General features: G+C 43.6%; 2 protein-coding genes across 2 annotated transcripts in view; one reads left to right on the top strand and one right to left on the bottom strand.

Annotated features, from left to right (window-relative positions):
• Positions 1–14399, bottom strand: part of TIMP4 (TIMP metallopeptidase inhibitor 4) — a 45101-nt gene extending 30702 nt beyond the window's left edge. Inside the window, exon 1 of the mRNA XM_088472767.1 lies at positions 14163–14399. Within this exon, the coding sequence (XP_088328893.1) occupies positions 14163–14286 (124 nt within the window). The 5' untranslated portion in view covers positions 14287–14399. The remainder of the gene's footprint in view (positions 1–14162) is intronic.
• Positions 1–17174, top strand: part of SYN2 (synapsin II) — a 350053-nt gene that overhangs the window by 241666 nt on the left and 91213 nt on the right. The window lies entirely within an intron of this gene.

Here is a 17174-nt window from a genome sequence, read left to right as displayed (position 1 = left end):
CACTGTCTACCTCTGTGTGCCTTTCCCAACCCTTTAGAATGTAAGCTCCCACAAGCAGGGCCCTCTTCCCCAATTTGCTTTTCCTTCTGTTAGTTATACTATCATCTACTGCATACTCCCTACAACAGCACCTAACCATTGATTTCTGCCACCCTGCTGCTTATTTGAGTGTTATGACCTCTTATGTAGCAATGTTTATAAACTTGTCCTGCATTATCTTGTACTGTAAGCCACTGTTTTCTTGCTCTGCTAATTTGTTTATGTACTTTGTTAGGTGCTGCGTAACCTTTGTGATCCCTTTTAAGTAAAGGATAATAATATTTTCTCTAATGTATTAGGGTGGTTCAATAAAGAAGGTAACAAGACCTTGAGTAAATGTATTCAACTCATACATATACGTATAATCAATAGTTATGGCCTTAGCACAGATTATTTTTTCCACATAGTCCCCATGTTTAAGCATTTATTCCACTGGTACACCAAGGCCTCTATCCCAGCATAGGGCCGTATTCAATTAGGAGCGAAAAGTCAGAGGCCGGCCTTTTTGCCATCATCGGAGATTTTGCTGGCAAAAAGTTATCGCGTGTGTCCCCCGCATATCCCCGTATTCAGTTGCAAAAACAGGACCCGGCGAAACTGAAGTTCAGTCTGTTTTGGGGAAATCAGGTTGACACCCCCTAAATATGCTGTGGCATGTGGGTTCACTATGGGTACCCCCGAATAGCCCTGCTAAAGGTATTTGGGGTTTTTAAATGGTCTTAATAGGCGCCATTTAGCATCTTTGAGGAAGTGGTGAAGAATAGCGTTTTGCTACTTTTTTGGGGGAAAATAATTCTTCCCATCAAATTTGGGGTACATGAAAATGGGTGCAAGCATATTTTAAAATGTCTAAAGTCAAGCATTAAAAAGCGCCAAAAACGCACCATCAGCAAGCACCTGCAATCAAAACTACACCTCCCCCATACTTGCAGACCAGCCCCCCAAAGGTTATTTCGCCAGTCTCTGAATTTGTACCCTCACTTAGATTTTTTTTGCCCATTTTTCCAAGTGCTTTTTTGGGGTGTATTTTTTTGCATTACTTTACACAATTTGCATCAAGGGGGGTGTACAAAGGGTACAGGGTGGTTTCTGCACCCCAAAACCCCAATTCTGCACTTTTTTCCGCCAGGTATTCATAGGCAAAACTTTTTCGCATTTTACATTGCATTGCGTTTTCGCACAGGCAAAAAGACGCTGAAATTGAATAGGGGGAAAACTGAAATCGGCGAAACTGACATCATTGGTGAAAAAGTTTCGCCGAAAATGGCTTTTCGCTCCTAATTGAATATGGCCCATAGTTGGAGTGTCAAGCGCCTGAAGCTAGGACATGACTGCTTGCTGAACTTCACCGTCTGTTGTGAATCGCCTTCTACCCAGTTACTTCTTCAAAGATCCAAAGAGATGGAACTGCACTTCCTCCTCATGGTACCGCGTCAAGTGCACGAGAGACAATCCCATCCTATTGGTTTTGTGAACTTCTGTGATTTGCTTGCACAGTACAAAAACATCGACCAACTCTGCTTGCTGAATTAGACCCAATGTCCCAATTTGTGAATATTTTAGTGATTTAAAAAAATAAAAACAAATCAGCCTTTTCAATACAAAAAAAATAGACCCTCAATAATAAAATTCTGTATTGGGAAAAGGTAAAACAGACTTTTAGAGCAATATATCTACTGCAGTCTTAAGTGCTTATTAAAGGAGAAATTGTCAGGGTCCAGATTCTCTACCAGACATTCTGCTCTCTTATACATTGGAATTATATTATGGGGCCTGTATATATGACCCCCTCATCCATGGATGTCAGACGTTGACGAGACCAGTTCAAAGGCACGGAGTCTAACCAGCTGGGAGGTGTTCACCAGTGACCCCACCAATCGGGATATGGGTTTTTAGCTGCACCCAACTAGCAGGTCGCGGCCCTTTGGACTGTTGTCTGATACCGTGGGAATAGAGACAGATATAAATGGCCCAGGAGATATACTTCTGAAAAGAAGCACCAATACAGGAGATAGCTACTTGTACAATAATGCTGATAGTGCTGGGTGTCCTGTGATGAGAAGGAGACCACACTGGAGGAGTCTTGTTGCAAAACTGCGTCAAATGACGTTATAACTAGTACACCAGAAAGGGGTCCTTGACGCTATGTTACGTCGAGATAGACACTTATATTGAGACACCTGAAGGGGTTTTTGACGCAATGTTGTGTTGAGATAGGCACGAATACAGATACACCAGAAGGGGTCCTTGACGCAATGTTGCATCGTAATCCGGTATAGTAGCGTACACTGGCAAGATGGTTACACAGTTACACAGAGAGTTGGAAAAGCTGGCACATAGGCTAGATATTCTGGATGCAATGTTGCACAAAGGTCTGACACTGATTTCACAAGGAATCGCAGGAGAACCTGGAACATGGTAACAGCAAGGATACACTCAGAAGCGCCAATGTTGCACAGGCAACTTCCTGCTGTCCAGAGGCTGGCTATATACCCTGCAGTAGCAGACCATTGGTGGACAGCGTCAGCTGACCACCACCATGTTACCATTGGGTACAGGGTAGTCAGGTGATGCAAACTGTCATGGTTGCGTCCATGACGGCGACCGCAGTAGCCGAAGCACAGCACAGCTCAGGCAGTCTACATGGCTCTAAGAGTAATACTCAGCAGGTCAGCCTCCGCCGCACCTGGCTTCTGACCACACGAGTGACCAGGGGAAGCCGGCGCTGGGGTGAGTAACGGCCAATCCTAGGCCGCAACTTGACACTGAGTCTGTCCATTCACCCAGGGTTAGGGCACTAGAGCTCAGCAACTCTAGAGCAATTGATTTACAACCATGAAGCAAACTTTTGTTGAGAAAGCTTTGCATAGTTATTAAAAAGCTCATATTGGATGTGAATATTGAGTAAGGGAGAACCCACAATATCTACTGTCAGAATATTTGACGTTTGGGACAATCCCACAAAAAAACAAAATCTGTCCTGAAGTCAGAGCCGGATTAACTACATGGCAACTGGGGTGGTTGCCCAGGGGCATTGCCACATTACTAGTGTGTGGGCACTGTGGCATATGTGAACTGGGGGCACTACAGTGTGTTTAACACATTTGTGGTGCTGGAAATATTTACACAGTATACTTTTTAATAATATTGGCAGCATATCTTATTGAAAATTTTATTGGTAGGAGCTCCCGCAAGTAAATTGCCCTGGGGCCCCCACAAACTTTAATCCAACCCAGCCTGAAACACTGTCATATTTAAATCACAGACTGTTAGGACTGGGATTGTGGGATTTGAGGAGGGTTAATGCTGGCCTACTGGTCTTCACCAAGAACTTCCGTAAGGCAGTATGGGCTTTTTTGCCAGGGGTCAACTCTAACTGCCCCTAACATGGGATTTAGCTGGGAGAGTGGACAGATTACCAGTAGTACAGTACATAATCTGAATCCAAAGAATAATCAAACGTAGTAATTGGATAGGGTCACCGACCCCAGTTCAGGATTGGTGGTACAAGCAGACAGATACGTGGTCAGAGGACAGCAGGAATTGATACAGGGTAGGTAGACCAGTATGTGACATAATACTCTGGCAGATTTCTGCAACCAGAATGCAGTTTAAATATGCAGATCAATTTTACATTTCGTGTCAGGTGACCTCAGCAATCAAAATCCCTGCTATTATGACCCCAGTGGGTGCCTTGCACAAAATGCTTGTTGCTACAAGGGAGATGCTGCAGCACTGCGTAAGTGAGAAAGGATGAAGTCAGCTGGGGACACCCGATGGCCGAACAACAAGCTGCTGCCGGAACCTGTAAATAGTTGCTAAGCGACCATTCTGACAGTATCTCTTCCTTTGACAGTAGCACTAAACACCCCATGAACAGCTTAGCAGGAAACTTAGTATGAACTTTTTTAAGGACACGTGAGGCATGAACATCAATTGCCCTAACCCAGGCACATTCTTATGGGCCAAATCCTGTTTAACCTACAAAGAAGTTGAGCACACCTTTGGATATCTTGGAGTCCTTTATTTCTTTTCATATTATTCCTGATGTTGGACTAAACAGGAGCAGGGGAAGACTATGGTGCAGGAAACTGATTTCATACCAAAGGTTTTAAAGGAGACACTTGGAAAGAATTTGGGATGTGTAAAGAGGATGGCCTTTCCAACCTAAATACAACAGGATTGATCCTCTGGATAGTCTTTAAGTGACCAATAAATATACAGTAACTTGTGGACAACCAGACATTATCCCCAGGTGACAAGTTTGGAACCTTCTATCTTCTTTTGTCTATAGAAGATTCAGAACAGTTGGCTGCTTTAGAAAGGTTGCATTTGACCGGGCCGAGAAGTTCGTAAAATTCCATATCAGTGGATCAAGAGCCATAATCTCTGAAGGGAGAGTCGCAGGTGACAATGAGCCCCATGAACAATTAAACATGTATGTATTATAAGAGATTTGTGATAGTCCATCTTATGTGTGAATTCAGCCCAAGGTAAAAGCTCTATTTCCTAGTTGACCATGACTGCCCATTGGTCTGGGTGTGATATACTAAGGAGAATTTCAGTTTTACTTTAATTTGTTTGCACAGAGTTCACCAAAATTTACATGTAAATTGAGTGCCTCAATCAGAGATAATATCGGCAGGTCATCCATGAAATCTGAAGATTCATTGGATAAATACAGTTGCTAGAGTAGGGAGCTGATGGTAAACCTATTAAGGCAATAAAGTGTGCCATTTCTGAGAACCTGATGACTACCACAAAATAGTGTTCTATCCATCAGAGGATGGAAGGACGGTTATGAAATCCATTGGCAAGTGTCCAATGCTTCTCGGGAACAGGATGGGGGGGACTAAAGGACCAAAAGGCTTTTAGGGTGATGTATTTTGTTGAGGACAAGTTGTCAGATACTGTACAAAGTCTTTCACATCTTGTAACAGGTCATCCCACCAGTAGTTCCTAGATAGCAGCTTGTAGGTCTTTTTGACCCCAGGATGTCTGGCAAATGGGGAGTTCTGTGTACAGAAGAGGAGTTTGGGATGATGGGCAGGAAAAACATAGATTTTCCCAGGAGGTGGAGTAGGAGTTGAAGCTGTGGCAACTGCTACCACTACACAATTCTAATCGAACCACCGCCTGGATGCCTTTCAGTATGTAGGTATGACTTCATCTGTGTAGAGGAGAAGTGAGAGAAATATTGACAATACCACCATGGAAGAGTGTCCTCTCTTATGTAGCGTAATACTATTCCCATGTGTTACTATGCAGGAAGATGTAAGAAAGTGTCTATTTAAAAAAAAGAAAAAATAGCCAACTTATTTCTTTTAAGCACATATGGTCTGTCGCTCATTCATCCCTGTTAACTATATCCCACTACACCTGCGGTATATTCTTCACACTTCCTAAGCCTACATGTGTAATGACACACAGTAGCATGAGGGAGACTGGGTTATTACTGGGTAATAACTACTGCAAAATAGTAGTTAATGATAACACACTACCACCACTGAGCAAACAGTGGTTACATTAAAGTCTGGTACGCTTACCTAGTGCAATTTTTGTACCTGCTTTCCTGCACGCAATTAAGTTTATTTCCCAAAGTACAAAAAGCTATTATGTGTTCTCAGGTGTCAGCAATTACTACCCATTGTTTGTTTCAGTTCTGCTTCATGTAATACAAAGGTACAACACAAAAGTCATGTCAAAGCACAATCAGCTTTGCGCTCGATTGATCTTAATTTATTTATTAATGTAGGAGAACGTTTACAAATATATAGTATAAGCTGAAAGCAGTGGGCAGACCTATGGAGTCATAGGGTCTCTAACACCATTGTTTAAGAATGTGGAACAGTTATAGTAAGCCTTTTTCCAAGTATATTGCCAAAAGTTGTATGTGTTCACTTGTGCGGTGTTAGTGTGTTAAGCACAGAATGGAATTTCTGATATGTGATATTTGATCCAGAGTTTTATCCATATTAACGAGGCTGCTCCAAATTAAGAAGGGAAAAAGTAATTCCATATTGTTTGTTTAGTAGAGCTCAGTAGTAGAGTAAATAATTTTTTAACTTTATTATTTTTGTATAATTTTTTTTTTTATTGTTTCCTATGGCCAGAGTGCTCCACAGCATCAATCCATCAGGAAACCGGAGAATATTGTGGATAAAATAGTCTTTCTCGTGCAAAGTGGCAGCAGTCAATGGTTATCGCTGGCTGGGGAGGCTTCGTTAATAGGGAGAATCTAGGGCGTATCTCCCTATAATAAAAAGATCAATCAGTCAATGTAATAGAAGCAAACAGCAGGGAGAGGGTACTAATGGCAGCAGTGGTGGCTACAGAGGTGGGGCTGCAGCACAGTCCAAAATTCAAATAGGGGAGTCACACCAACTGCCGGTGAGACCTGGCTGGTGATGTTTAGCAGTGTTTGGAAGGGCAGTTGGTGTGACTCCCCTATTTGAATTTTGGACTGCACTGCAGCCCCACCTCTGGAGCCGCCACTGAATGGGAGTAAGGTAGGCATTTAAAAATGTAATGCTGGCCATACACTGTGCGATGCACCGTGTAGTGCGACTGACGATCCATCAGCAGACGGATCGTGCTGTCACTGCCGGCATTCGTACGGTCCCCGCAGACCACACGATATGCCGGCTCCCCCCTCCACCATTTGAATGGGATCGTACATCGCATCCCATTCAAATGGTGACCTGGGGATGCGATGTACGACCCAGCGGGATCGCGCAGCACGATGTCAGGTACGATATCGTACCCTGTATGGCCACCTTAAGGGCTAGAGGAGAGTATGATCGGGCATAGTAAGGAATACATTAGGCTGGTAGTGGCACAGAAGGTCTTATAGGCCAGAATGAAAGGTTATCACAGAGAAGAAACATAGGTCAGAGGTAAATATAAGAGGACGTCAGGGAAAGTATTTACAGATGAGGTTGTATGAAGAGGTAGTTGGGGGGCTATAAATATAATATTCAGGGGGAGATGTAATAAAGCTTGGGGAGAAATAAAATTGGAGATAAATAGCACCAACCAATCAGCTCCTAACTGTCACTTTACAGGATGTGTTTGAAAAATGACAGTTAGGAGCTGATTGGTTGGTGCTATTTATCTCCAATTTTATCTCTCTCCAAGCTTTAGTAAATCTCCCCCTCACTTGAATTGGATTGTACAGCATATTGGGAGCGGGATGTAGTTTGGAAGCTGACGGTCTAAATGCCGACCGCCGGCTTCCAGACTTTCTAAACTCGACGCCTGTCATTAACCGGACGCCGGCATAGCGAACGAAGGTATGCCGGGCGCGGGCAGTGGGGGAGGGGGAGATTTAGGTCTAGGGCTCCCGGGGGGACTTAGGGTTAGGCACCCCCCCGGGAGGGTTAGCTTTAGGCAGCGTGGAGGGGAGGGTTAGGCACCCTCGGGGGACTTAGGTTTAGGCAGCGGGGAAGGGGGGGTTAGGTTTAGGCACTTAGAGGGGGGATTAGGGTTAGACATTTGGGGGGAGGTTAGGGTTAGGCACCCATAAGGAAGGGTTAGGGGGTAGAATTAGGTTAGTGATACTTACCTTAGGGACGATCTGGGTTTTCACCCTTGCCGGGCTGTGGCTGTCGGGATTTGAACCCATGCATCCAGCGGTAATACCTACTACACCCATTGGGAGCTACCTACAGCAGGTTAATTTTACTTCCTAAAGATCATACAGTATGGGCGCTCATAAGTAATGAGCGCCCGACTGGCCATATTCAATTGTTTTGCTGATGGTGTACATGTGCTGCAGGAGCCCATTACTTATTACACACGTTGCACCCAAATGCACCAGGATTAGCTAAACTCGTGCAAACTACTGGCCGCAATGGGCGCCCAAAAGCTTGACTTTGGCTGGATTTCGGCTCACCACCTCAAGAGGGTGCGAGTAGAAATGTTGGGCATCTGCGTCAATCGCACCCAGTGGCACAAACAATTGAAGGGCTCCCTTCAGTTTAAACGGGAACTGTGGCCGTGATAAAACAATTGATTTCCCTCGATCCACTACCAGTTAGGTCAATTTGTGTCACCGGAGTCTTTTCATATGACTGGCTGCAAGAACAAATCACATTTCTACACTGCTACTCAAAGCAGGACGCATTGGGGCTCACAACAGCACTTTGCAAGGAACTCTACACTGCTACTCAAAGCAGGACGCATTGGGGCTCACAACAGCACTTTGCAAGGAACGCCAACACACTCCCGTAATATGCCTGTGCCAACTGCTGCTCCTCCACAAAAGTGGCCATCTTGCTTCATAAACCTATGAACATCAATAGAAGTTTTGCGAGAATAGAGGCGTATGACTGGTCTAAAGCATCTGTTCTGTACTTAGTACATGGTCTTGGCACCTCCATACTTTACTATTGGATAGAGTAAAATACAATCAATATGTGTATCAACAAGTATAGAGTTCAGAGTTTGTCTGTGATTGCATAAAATCCCCTCTCCCGCTGCTGCTGACATGACTACACTCTGGTCTGTGTGATTTACTTTCTTATATCAACTGCTCCAGCTCCTCTATTCTCAGACACTGAGCCGGATTTGAATGGTATCCGCTATTGTTCTGCTGTCACTTACACAAAACTGACAGAGCCAGCAGTGCACATCTCACCCAGCTTCACTTTTCCCGTCCTGCTGGAATTCTTGAGGTTTTTTACTCTGTAGCTGGATTGGGTTTGTATCTATGCATGCTGTAAAAGAATTAGCCAGACCAGACAATAGAGCGCTGACAAGAAAAGACAAAATGTCACATCACTAATCACTCTCACAAAAGTGGGGAGGAAAAGTGCTTGGCCCAGACCTAATTAATTTCTCTGCTTGGTTCTTGTAGGGGATCTAACATGAATCCTGAGCCTTTTCAGAACACTTTCACAGCTAGTTGGTAACTGGGGCTCAGCAATATTGTTCTACGTTGACCCTGGAGAAAGTGCACCATGGAACAAACGTGCTTTGTTTTACGGCAGCCAAGGAAACGTCTTGATTTATACCTTATTAACTTTTAATATATTTTTTTCTTTACAAGATCTCACTATGAAGGAGTATGCCTAAACTTTATAGATGTTGTACTTGTACACTAAACTGAAAATAAAAAAGGGATTTATATACCAGGATTGCATAATAGAGAGGGTTACTTTCAATACAAGCGCTACAGCTGATTTGTGCTTTCTGAACTTTTATATATGCCATCCTCTTAACTTTTTCTAAATAGGAGAGTAATTTAAATTGGCTTGGTGAGGACATGGAGAGCTGCTGTACCTAAAGCAGGTTCATTTTACTTCCTGAAGATCCTATGGGAAATGTACTCTACCACTTAGTTCAAACGTCATTTGTGTCATTGGAGACTTTTCGTATGACTGGCTGCAAAATAAAATCACATTTGTGCAAAGCAATGTGCCGCAACCGAACTTGGCATGGAATGCCTTCACCTTGGCCAACTCTTCCCGCATGTCTGTGCAAACCACTGCTTCAACGCAAAAGCGTCCACCTTTCTCCATAAACCTTTGCGACAGATAGGTTTATCTCTTCGGTGTCCTTCAGCCATGTATTTATATTATCACTCAGAATTGCTTTGTGTTTTTCTACTCTAGCCTTCAACACGGCTCAGCTTTATTCTTTGTTTTAAAACAATTGAATGCTGTAGAGTGTATACAAGCCAATAAATGAAAATCATCTGGAGGTGGAAAGCCTTGTGATAGTCATGGAGGTAGAACGTGTTTGCATGTATTGTTCCTTATACCAACAAATTATAATACCTGCCAAGGTGATCCCTATTAATATTGGTCTATTCAACAACATATGGTGACAGAGGGATGCTGCCAGAATGTCGGGAAACATGCACGGGAGGCGTGTGCAGCAGTTTCCTAGCTGTTGGGCTGTCCCCAGTTGATCTTTAATATTTAGATGCTGCTTGCATGCAGTGACAGAGAGTTCCATTCCAACTTCTCCTGCTTAGGCTCATGAGTGGGACAGTGCCCAAAAAGCGGGGACTGTCCTGCCAAAATGAGGACGTTTGGGGGTATGAGTTACCAATAAAACTTTGCCAGGGCAGCCGAGTAATGCTGTCTGACAGTAGTAAAAGCACTCTTACCAATTTGCCAGCCAGACCTGGGGTCTTCTGAGCATGTGCAGTGGAACTGTAAGCCTGGACTTGGGTTTCCAATTCCACTTTCATGGACAATCAATGAAGAACGGGAAAAACTGTTAGAAAAAACTGTTTTTATTTAAAAAATAAAGCATGTTTTCCTGTAAGGGTTTCGACTAACAACTGGGATCCTTCTTAAATTGGTCTTACAAGTAATGTGAAACCCGCAGGTAGATGGGCTTCTTAAACGGGTAATCTAGGGCTTATCTCCCTATAATAATACCATCTCATGATTAAGCAATTAATGTAATGTCATTCGGTTTAGTGAAGAGTGTGATGCAGGTGAATACAGGTAGGTAATGCTTAAACTTTATTTTCCACCAAGTTGATAAGCAAAGGTTGGCTGACAAAACGATTTCAGAATGTAGACATTATAAGTGTGTTCTACTGTAGGTGCAAAAGTAGGATCCATAGTACAAATAGAGGGGTGCAATTCTGCATAACCCCGTCATAAATAACCGCATTCTTCTAGGAGATGTAGTGAGTGTTTTTCTTCTAGATCAAGACCACCAAACAATTGATGGCGAATGCAAACGTAATGTACATAGTTTTACACAAAAAAAACACAATAAAACAGAGAATTGCTTCAAAAGTTAAAATTGGTATGTAAATATAAAATATATATATATATTTTTGATACCTGAAAACAATAGCATAATATCTTACCAATAGTGAACATGCAAACTGCCACTAATGTAAATAGAGAAATAAAATAAATAAAAGCAGATGTGTCCTCATACGCCTAGCCTAAATTTGCCGCGCCAAGCGGTGTAGTGTAGCGGATTTTTCTTTAAATGTGCATCTTATTCGCACCGCAGACGCAGAAAAACACCACTCACGGTGTACCAGAGACACCAGGCTGCGACTTTTAACCCCACTGGAATTCGTTTTCACTATATACAAAGTCACATATGAGCTTGGTGTAAAAACAAAAAACCACGGCCTCTGCATTGTCGTATACAGATTAAGGGGCATATTCAATTAGCCGCGAAAAGTCGGCTAAGTTTCGCCTGCTGGACTTTCCGCCTACATAGCGTGTTTTTGGAGAAAAGACTTTGCGTGTGCGCGGCTGCTTTTCGCCCTATTCAGTTCCAAAGGACACGAAAACTAGACCAGGCGAAAAGTGGCGTCCGATTTGGGGAAATTAGCCTGACACCCCACAAAAGATGCGCGAACATTGGGGATCACTATGGATACCCTCGAATAGCCCTGCTCAAGGTATTTGGGGTTCCTAAATGCTCTCAATAGCTTGTAAGCTTGCAAGCAGGGCCCTCTTACCTCTATGTCTGTCTGTTATTACCCTGTTTTGTTCTATCAATGGGCCTGATTCAGAGCCGTTCGCTATTTGTGGTCGTTCGTTCAAAAACAAGGGGTGGCTATTCAAATGATCCGTTCGCAAATTGCAGTCTGTTCCCACCTCTAAGTCTGAACGAGCGAGCAAAACATACGCTCGTTTTTATGATAAAAACGCCCCCTGGCCGCACGCACCATACGTCATGTCCGCTATTTATTAGATTAATCGAGTACATCGTACAGCGTATGAACTGCTCGCTATTCTTGTGGTTGGTGTTTTCAACCGCTATTTTGCGAGCAGTTCTGAGTTAAAAAAAACCAAGTGACGTGGTCAATGACGCTGCTGTATTAATTATGCACTCCCTTAAAACCCCCGTTTTGACCTTTAAGCACGCCTGCGTTCGGATCTCCACTCCCCGTTTTCAAGCACCTTCCCCTGTTACCACCCACATATGCCTCATTCTGTCACTCAAAATAGCAGGCCCTCGCTATATTGCGTACCAACGATTTTCGGCCGCACTGACTGGTTCGCGCATGCGTACTAAAAACCGTACGCATGCGCAGATGTGCGAACATCGCTCGGAACGAGCGTACTGCCGCTAGCGAGTGGCTCTGAATGAGGGCCAATGTTTCCAATTGTAAAGCGGAATATGCTGCGCTATATAAGAAACTGTTAATAAATAAATAAAATAAATAATTAGCATCTTTGCACAAGTGGTGAAGAAGAGTATTTAGAAGTTGTTTTTTTTTAAGAAAATAACTAGACAACCAGCAAATTTGGGGTACCTGAAAATGGGTGCAAGCATATTTTAAAGTTACTAATGTGAAGTTTTAAAAACCACCTGCCGCCACCACCTGCAATCTTAAAAACACCTGGGGCATACTTGGGGGACCCTCTGGAGTCTATTTCGCTAGTTTTTACGTTTGTCCCCCAAATTTGTACTTTTTCGCCCCCAAAATGAAAGTACTTTTTTGGGGGATTCTTAATTTTTCTTAAACTTTTTTTGACACAATTTACCTTTGAGGGCTGTTCCAAGGGTGCAGGATGGTTCCAGCAAGTTTGCACCCCAAAACCCCAATTCTGCACTTTTTTCTGCTGAGTTTCATAGGCGAATCTTTTTCGCCTATTCCAATGCAATGACTTTTCGCACCGGCGATAAGTATTTGTAATTGAATACGGGGATAAGTTTAAGCCTGGCGAAATGACGTCACTGGCGAAAACTTTTCACAGAAAACGGCTTATCGAGGCTAATTGAATACGGCCCTAAGACTCATTTGCACACAGATATACAAGTGTCGCCTATCAAATTAATCATTGCGGTTTTGTCGCATCGCATTGTGACTAAGTGACCCATTCGAGAGAGATGCAAAAAAGGCGCTCGGCGCTAGCCAAGTTGCACTGGACCTGGGCTGTTTGGCGTGACTACGGCAATAGGACACATCTGTACTAATAAAGTTGTTGTAAGTGATAATCTGGGAATTAGGAGTCTGGCCCACACAGAGATAGTCTGACAGCGTCCTTAGAAGCATTAATCAGTATGCACAAAGTGCAATCTGCGCTATAGAGATGCTAATTATGAGGTTCTGCAGAGAGCCATGTTGTACACTTAGTACACACAGGATGAGAGCTAAGCAGCCACAGCATGAGATGATGAAGTAAATGGATTTTACATTTTCAAATGTGCGTCCAACAACAGGAGACCAAGCACAGAGTAATATAATGTCAGCTATTTACAAATTTATTTGATATTTCAATGTGACCCTTTCATAAAAATTTTGCGCAGCTGTAACTCTAGAATACAGATCTTTAAAAGTTCTCTTGGTTGATTTACATGATCTGAACTGAAAGTTTTTAATCTGAAGTTACATTTCTCACTCTCCAGTTTGCTACAATATAAATTTCTCCAAAACTGTCATTCAACAGCCATATTAATATTCAGAAACAAGTAGTAAACAGCCCACAGGTTTCCTTAAAACATTCAGATCCATTTTTTAACAGCACCTTCCACAACATTTGTTTTGGTTTCTTTTACGTACAATTCCAGCCTCCGATGATTTATTAATAGAGTAATTCCGGTCTAAATTAGACGTGGCACACAAGGGGGTATATTTACTAAAGGGCAGGTTTTTAGAAGAGGAGTTGTTGCCATTAGCAACCAATCAGATTCTATCTATTATCTTCTTGGTGCTAGATAAATGATAAGTAGAATCTGATTGGCTGCTATGGGCAACAACTCAAGTTGCTGTTGGCTTTGACAATTCTAGTGCAAGTTAAAGAAAGGAAATTGCATGATTATATTGCTAAATGATATTCCACTTTGTGGTTTGTTTGCATATATCCTCTTTATACACTATTAAGGTTAGAGTAAACTACACAGTTGATATGTTTTATTACGGTTTTGTTCCCAATTGTAAAGCGCAAAGTAATATGCTTGTCTATATAAGTAAATGTCAGTAAATAATACAGCGCACACAATGTTATTCAGGCAATGTCTCCTATTCATTACATACAGAGGATTTCACTCTACAAATTTCCACAGAGGACAGAAGAAAAGGCTTTTTATTCATCCTGTCTGTATCCACTCTGTTATGTCTTACTCTGTGCCCAAGTTACCTAAAAACTGGTCCTACCATATATATTGCTTGCAATCAGGGGACTCACCAACATCTGCATGACAGAACTGCTGCTGGGGATGAGCGTGGAGACAGCTGCACGCCTCTGTCAGCTCCTTAAGGGTAAAAAGGAAGAGAACGCCAACGAGCAACGTGTATGCAAAAGGATTCATGCTGGGTTACAACATGCACCTCTTGCCAAACAAGTGATTCCCTTCAGTAGCTGCAGAAAACTGTGTATGTTGTCTCCTTCCCTCTGATAGGCACAGGAAATGTTCAGGCAGAGGACAGGCTCCTGATTTCTTATTACTATGGCACGGACACCCCTTATTTATGGGAGCACACCAGTAGCCCCTCCTTCTCCACACAGCACAACACCAATCACAAGCGGAAAATAAGTGTGGCAGTTTTATTGCACATAAGCTGTCACGCGTCCATTATTTCTCCACACCTAGTGCTTGTTGGGTATTATTTACATGAGGCGTTTGTTCAGCATCATAGCAATGTGATTATTTACTTTATGTAGTAATAGATTGTACTCTCTATCTCTTTCTCTCTCTTCAATAAGGGCAAGCATTAGAATGTATCGGTACCCTCTCCTTACTTTGCAGTTGCAGAATTGTTTTTAAGGTTGGTCAGTAGATGTAACCTGTTTTGTATTCTATTTGTAGTAACAGCTGGTGTATTACTTTTGTTCAATTCTGTACGTTTTGCATTTGTATGATCTGTAATGCAGATTATCTGGCGCTGTCAGTGGCGTCACAAGGGGGGTGCAGGCTGTACCCGAGTGTCACCTGCCGAGGGGTGACACCAAAGTGCCGACTACTCCTCAGTGACAAGAGCCGGGTGCTGCATTGTAGCATTACGTGAAGCACTCAGCTCCTGGCGCAGTGAGGGAGCCGGCATTGCACACAGACTGGTCACCGGGGGGGGGGGCAGTCTGCATCTCCAGATCCCCAGAGTGACTAAAACGGGAGTTTGGGCCACGCCCCCTACCCACGAGGACATGCCCCACTACTATCCTCTTTGCGGTCCTCACCGGGTGTCGCCAGGGTGAGTGACGCCACTGGGCGCTGTAGAGATTGAGGCACCTTACACATAAAATGGATGGTTAAAATTTCTATATACAATTATTCTGTTCTTATAATACAGGTACTGTATGGACAACTTCACTACGTGTTCAGTAGAGATGTTCCCATATACACCTAGCCTCAAATCGCGACAAGTAGCCCCGAGGGGTGCCTAACGCTAACCTCCCCCCCCAAAACCTAACCCCACTATGCTCCCTAAACCTAACCCCCCCTGCTCGCGGCTAACACTAAGGGCGCTCCGGACTTGCCTAGTTCAAGTTGGTGTCCTTCAGCGTTCTGGCGTCGGTATTAAGATAGGCGGTATTTCGACGCCTATCTTAAGTTCCTTGTCGGGATTTGGATATCTGTATTGAGACCCGCCAGTCTCATAACTACAGTACATCCCCCTAAAGTAAGAAATAGGTATAAAATTCCAGGAATCGCTACCTATCATGGAGTGTCTAACTTGCACCATATGGCGCAGAAAGGATGGGTGTATGAGGGCGCTTCTGTATGTTACATGTAATAGTCCATTGTGCCCACCTCCCCATTGTCCCACTTTAGACAGGACAGTCCCAACTTGAGGACTCTGTCGGCATTTCAGAGAGGTTTGTTCTCTTCACTGCTAGAGCAGCGGATAATGGGTGCTGTACATGGTATCCAGTCAGAATGTCAATGCCAGAATGTCGACAGGTTCTGAGTGTCAACATAGACATAAAGTCGACAAGAAAAATGTTGACATTCACAAAATCATAGATTGTTGACAATACATTTTTGTGTTACTTTTAGGGTTAGGGTAAAATATACAAAAAAATATAAGTAAAGAAGATGGCGCGCCTCTCAGCCAATAATATACTCTTAGTCGAACTGGCTGCTCTCACAATAGGTTCTGCAAACTGCTAAAGTTATTTAACATGTCAACACCAGAATGTTGACAAACCGTTTTTTGCATATTTTCTGGACAGAGAAAAGGTGGAGTTTGAATAACTGGCCACATAAAAATACATGTAAATAAACATAGAAATATGGGCAAAGGCCCTGATTCAGAGGCGCTCGCTATTTGCAAGCGCTCACTCTGAATCAGGGCGGGACGGGTTTTTTTGCACTGGCCTCCAGGCCGCTCGCTAAGCTGTGGGTGACCACCCACAGCTTTAGTGGGCAGCCTGGAGATGGTCGCGATTATCACGACCATCTGGCTTGCAACGAGACCCTTGTGGTAGGGTCTTGTCCACCGCAAGCCCCAGTGAACTTCCTGCTCTAATAGAGCAGGAAGTTCACTACTGACATCACTGGTGATGTCAGTAGGGCCGCCCACAAACTGCAGGCGTTCCTTCAGGAACACCTCCGCTTGTCCAGTCACCCCCCTGCACGCCTACAGAACTGGGCGAGCTGTCAATCCCAATCGCCCCGTCTTGTAGTGAGTCCCGCAGCGAGTGAAAATTCACTCGCTATGGGGCTCGCGCACGCTTGCGAGCACTATGCGCTCGCGAGCGCGTCTGCATCAGGCCCAAAATCTGCTAAGGTAACAAAATAACCAATTTCTAATATAAGGACAATGGCCCTATAGGGGAAGCCGTGCAATTAGGACACAATGAGATGAAATACGGAACTCCTAAAAAGTCCCTCTCCAGTACAATGTCCCCAGTATAATTGACTCTCTGTAATAGACACTCCCTATATAAGAGCAGAAAAGGGTTACTCAATGTCCTGATCCCAATACTTACTGTAGTGGGTCCCACAAGGATGTATTAGATAATAATGGGCGCACTCCCCTTCAGTTGCAGTCATTGTCACCTTGTCGGCTTTTCATACTACACCCACTGCACATGCAGCCCATGGTAACATGCAAGTGCTGTTTTCAGGGGAAGGGGTTAGGGGGAGGCCCAGTGCATCAGACACGCTGATTGTGCTCCCGTGATGCATGGTCATTTCTGCATCTTGTCTATTTACAATTCTACACATACTTAGCATATGTGCCCCTCTCAGGGAGA

This window comes from Taudactylus pleione, unplaced genomic scaffold (assembly GCF_031769625.1).
Source record: "Taudactylus pleione unplaced genomic scaffold, aTauple2 ptg000128l, whole genome shotgun sequence".
Lineage (NCBI taxonomy): Eukaryota > Metazoa > Chordata > Amphibia > Anura > Myobatrachidae > Taudactylus > Taudactylus pleione.
Note: the sequence above shows the minus strand (reverse complement) of the source record. Positions and strands in the feature narration are given on the sequence as shown.